At 52.8% G+C, this 3,447-nt stretch overlaps 2 protein-coding genes across 2 annotated transcripts; one reads left to right on the top strand and one right to left on the bottom strand.

Annotated features, from left to right (window-relative positions):
* Positions 1-257: 257 nt before the first annotated feature.
* Positions 258-1,298, top strand: RPS17 (ribosomal protein S17). Its single transcript, XM_009867108.1, has 3 exons — positions 258-358; positions 892-957; positions 1,171-1,298. The coding sequence occupies exons 1-3, from the start codon at positions 269-271 to the stop codon at positions 1,249-1,251; spliced, it is 237 nt and encodes a 78-aa protein (XP_009865410.1). The 5' UTR covers positions 258-268; the 3' UTR covers positions 1,252-1,298.
* Positions 1,299-1,834: 536 nt separating this feature from the next.
* Positions 1,835-3,322, bottom strand: LOC104272188 (chromosome unknown open reading frame, human C15orf43). The gene is made up of 7 exons (XM_009867120.1): positions 3,259-3,322; positions 3,085-3,166; positions 2,717-2,844; positions 2,525-2,586; positions 2,292-2,389; positions 2,124-2,212; positions 1,835-1,980 (listed from the first exon to the last, which is right to left on the bottom strand). The coding sequence occupies exons 1-7, from the start codon at positions 3,320-3,322 to the stop codon at positions 1,835-1,837; spliced, it is 669 nt and encodes a 222-aa protein (XP_009865422.1).
* Positions 3,323-3,447: the final 125 nt, after the last annotated feature.

The raw sequence follows: 3,447 nt of genomic DNA on the forward strand, positions 1-3,447 counted from the left end.
GGGGGGGGCCGTTCTCTTCTTCCCCCCGTCCAAACCCTGGTGCTGTCGGACACTTCAGCATCCCTGAGGTTGCCTGGAGGTGGGGGGATGGTGGTGGGACCGTGCCCGGGTCAGTGGAAGGACCACGCTGAGGTTGCCGGCCGGGGCTCTGTCTCGTCAGCCCACCGCAGTGTTGGGAGCGCGAGGGGGGAGAAGTGGGCTCTGGGAGGAACGCACGCGGGGAAGCCCTGGATGGTCCCGTGTCCCCTGCAGGTATGTCACCCACCTGATGAAGCGTATTCAGAGAGGCCCTGTCCGAGGCATCTCCATCAAACTGCAGGAGGAGGAGAGGGAGAGGAGAGACAACTACGTCCCTGAGGTGAGGCTCTTGCTGTGCTCTAATAACCTGTTCAGGTGTCTTGTCTGTCCTGTCTCGAGGTATCTTTTCCTTCGGTGGGCCTAAATGTCTTCAAAACAAGACCTCAGCTGGGAGGAGCTGAGGAGGGTTTGGGCCGGGGAGGGTTGAGGCAGATTTTGGCGCCATTTCAGGGTGCTTCCTATAAAAATGCTGCCTGGAGTGGGAAGGGTGACGATTTTCTTAGCGTTTCTATTTTGCTGCCAGCAGGCAGATGATCTCTGTCCTCAGTTTTCTAACTTAAAATGAGGGGAAAAAAATAACTTGGTGGAAGGTTGTTCTGGGATTGAAGAGCAGGAGACCTTGGGTCCGGAAGGAGGAGCAGCCGTGGCAGTTGGGCTCTGGCCTTTGGGAGATGCATCACAGGACGAGGGCAGTTGCACACCTGCCCCCAGTCTTGTTTGCAGCGGTGTGGGACTGGAGTTGGGGGCATGAGGACACCCCGGTGGCTGTGGAGTCTCATAAAACCATGTCTCTTCTTCCTCTTCCTTCCTCAGGTCTCTGCCCTTGACCAGGAGATCATCGAAGTGGACCCGGACACCAAGGAGATGCTGAAGCTCCTGGTGAGTGAGCCCTGCCAGGCTGATGGCACATCCCCAGCTTGTCCTCTCCTCTACCCAAGGCCCCTCTCCTTTCCCATCTCAAGCTGGGTGGTCATCTCCTTTCTGAAGACGTCAATCTATCCTTGGTGCTACCTCGGCACCTTCACGATTTTTTCTGGGAGGAATCTGTCAGTGCGAGCAATCCTGATCCCGTGATGCTTTTTCTTTTTGCAGGACTTCGGTAGCCTGTCCAACCTGCAGGTGACGCAGCCCACGGTGGGGATGAACTTCAAAACGCCCCGAGGAGCGCTCTGAGTCTGTTGCTTTATTTTTATTTTTTTTTCCCAATAAATGTGGGGAAAACGGTCTCAGCCTGCCTGGTCTTTGGAAGTCCCGGGGGTGAGGAGGGAAGGGATTGTGCCCCAAAATTCCATGTGTCCGAGGGCAAGGAGGATGTGACAACTTCACATCTTTCTGGGTTCTTTCCCGACTGTTTTGCATGATGAGGTGAAACACCCACCCCCGGTACGAATGAAGAAAGACAAAAGGGTTTGTATTTTGGGAGGAAACCATCTGTATTTATTAACTTGCAGAATTTGGTTTTAATATGTAAAGAAGAAAACGTTTGCAGCTAGTTTTTAAATATTGCAGGATGGAGCTGCAAGGTGGGATAATTTTTGTAAATCCCCCACAGAGATTTAACTTGGAATTTGCAACCAGTCTTTTTGCTCTTTAACCAAAATGGGCGTAGAACAGAGACAAACCACAGATCTGCCTGAGACAGTGAGTGAGGAGCAATCTCAGCAGCTTAAGTTTCTGGCTGCAACTGAACTTCAAGGCTTTTTTGGTTTGTTTTTTTTCGGGGGGCGGGGGGAGGATGCAAATGGCTGCCTGTGCCTCACAGTTTTTTCTTTGCCCTGCTCTTGGCATCCGAATAAATGTTGATTTTATCGTGAATCCAATATACCGCGTAGTCTGAGGCGCCGGGGGTGAAATCATGAAGCTCACCTTCGTATTTCTTCATGTCTCGAGCAGAAGGGTAGCCTGAAGAGGAGGAGGGAAAGCTGGAGGGGAATCAAGTCAGGTCGCGCACCCCCAGCCTTTAAGTACTGGGAGGAGGGAGGGAGCTTCCTCTGCAATTGTTTTCAGGCAGAAAGAAAGAAAAAAGCCGGACCAGTGCCGGTTACCTGTAACCATGTTGTTTATTGGGTATTCCTGGAGGGCACAGTACAGGAATTCCTTCTCGGCAGATGCGCTGGAGCCTGTTTCTTCTTTGCTGCTGAGCGGGAAGTAAACCCCACAGGTTGTTTCGTACGCCTTGGGGATTTCTTGAAATTTGAGGGCAGGAAAAATACCTTTCAGCCAAGTCTAGGGCATCGTCCTCCTCTTCCTCCACGGCTTCCTCGCAGCCTGTTTTTGCCACCTCCGGTTTGTCCATCGTGTTTTCGTCAGGCTGTGAGTATGGAGGCAGAGTTAAGAATTGTGCCCTGGGTACCCCGCCCGAAACTGGAGATACCTATGAGAGGTCTTAATTTTTAATTACTTTCTTTTAAAGTCCACCTCCCATAGTATAAATTTCTCATCTTACCTCTTCTGCAAGCGAACCATCTGCCTGCTCCCAGATGAAGTTACCGATTTGCTGTCTGATTTCTGCCACACAGAAAGAAAATGACTGTGAGAGTGGCAAAATAACAGCTGCTGCCTTCTCCTCGTGGAGCAAAACCTGGATGAGTTTTTTGGGTTCTTTGGTTTTTTTGTGGTTTTTTTATCCTGCTACAACCTTCTTGCAGGCAGGCAGGTGGCAGGACAAAGTGGCCCAGAACTAGAGAGAGCTTTGCTCCTGCGGAGAGATAACGGGAGTGGAAGACCGTGGCTCTGCCCTCCAAGTAATCAAGGCTCTCATGTATTCTGGAAGAGAAAAAAAGACACCGGGTTTCAAAAGGTAAACTTGAAGAAAAAAAAAAACCAAAACATGCAAGCAAGCCCAGCTGAAAATTTGACACTAGTCATCCAGACTGGCCTGCTTTTGGCAGGTGGGTTCTCCATGTTTCTAAATATTCTCCAGGTGGAGGATAGACCCTGAGGAGCTGGCGTCTCCCAGGCAAGGAAGGGTGACATGGTGGAGGGGAGGGAGGTAACAAAGCCCACCTGCGGGTGTCCGGGTGGGCAGCATCGCTGCTGAAGAGGTAGTCAGCATCCTGCCAGTGCGTGACTGTCCCACCGCTGGCCGCTGTGGAGGGGGGAGAGCAGGGTCAGGGGCATGGTGGATGTCCCCTCTTACCCAGCCCCGAGCAGGGGCAGATGTTGCTGGGAGCACCTCACCCCACACCTCCCGGGGGCTGGGGCTGACGCTCTGCGAGAACCAGGCGCGATGGCCCCGGAACATCCTGGAGGGAAGATCCTGAGGGATGGCGGGAGAAGCCCTGAGAGAAAGAGTCCTGAGGGGCGGCTGGAGAAACCCCGGAGGGAAGGCGGGAAGAGCCCCGAGGGAAGGCGGAAGAGCCTCGAGGG

Source organism: Apaloderma vittatum, unplaced genomic scaffold (genome assembly GCF_000703405.1).
Source record: "Apaloderma vittatum isolate BGI_N311 unplaced genomic scaffold, ASM70340v1 scaffold22980, whole genome shotgun sequence".
In the NCBI taxonomy this organism is placed as follows: domain Eukaryota; kingdom Metazoa; phylum Chordata; class Aves; order Trogoniformes; family Trogonidae; genus Apaloderma; species Apaloderma vittatum.

Excerpts from the sequence above, each read along its gene's own strand:
- RPS17 (XM_009867108.1), top strand. The coding sequence starts at position 269 with ATGAAGCGTATTCAGAGAGGCCCTGTCCGAGGCATCTCCATCAAACTG. Across the intron at positions 359-891 it reads GAGACAACTACGTCCCTGAG|GTCTCTGCCCTTGACCAGGA; the intron begins GTGAGGCTCTTG and ends TTCCTTCCTCAG. Across the intron at positions 958-1,170 it reads AGGAGATGCTGAAGCTCCTG|GACTTCGGTAGCCTGTCCAA; the intron begins GTGAGTGAGCCC and ends TTCTTTTTGCAG.
- LOC104272188 (XM_009867120.1), bottom strand. The coding sequence starts at position 3,322 with ATGTTCCGGGGCCATCGCGCCTGGTTCTCGCAGAGCGTCAGCCCCAGC. Across the intron at positions 3,167-3,258 it reads CAGCCCCCGGGAGGTGTGGG|CGGCCAGCGGTGGGACAGTC; the intron begins GTGAGGTGCTCC and ends CCCCCTCCACAG. Across the intron at positions 2,845-3,084 it reads GCCCACCCGGACACCCGCAG|AATACATGAGAGCCTTGATT; the intron begins GTGGGCTTTGTT and ends TTTCTCTTCCAG.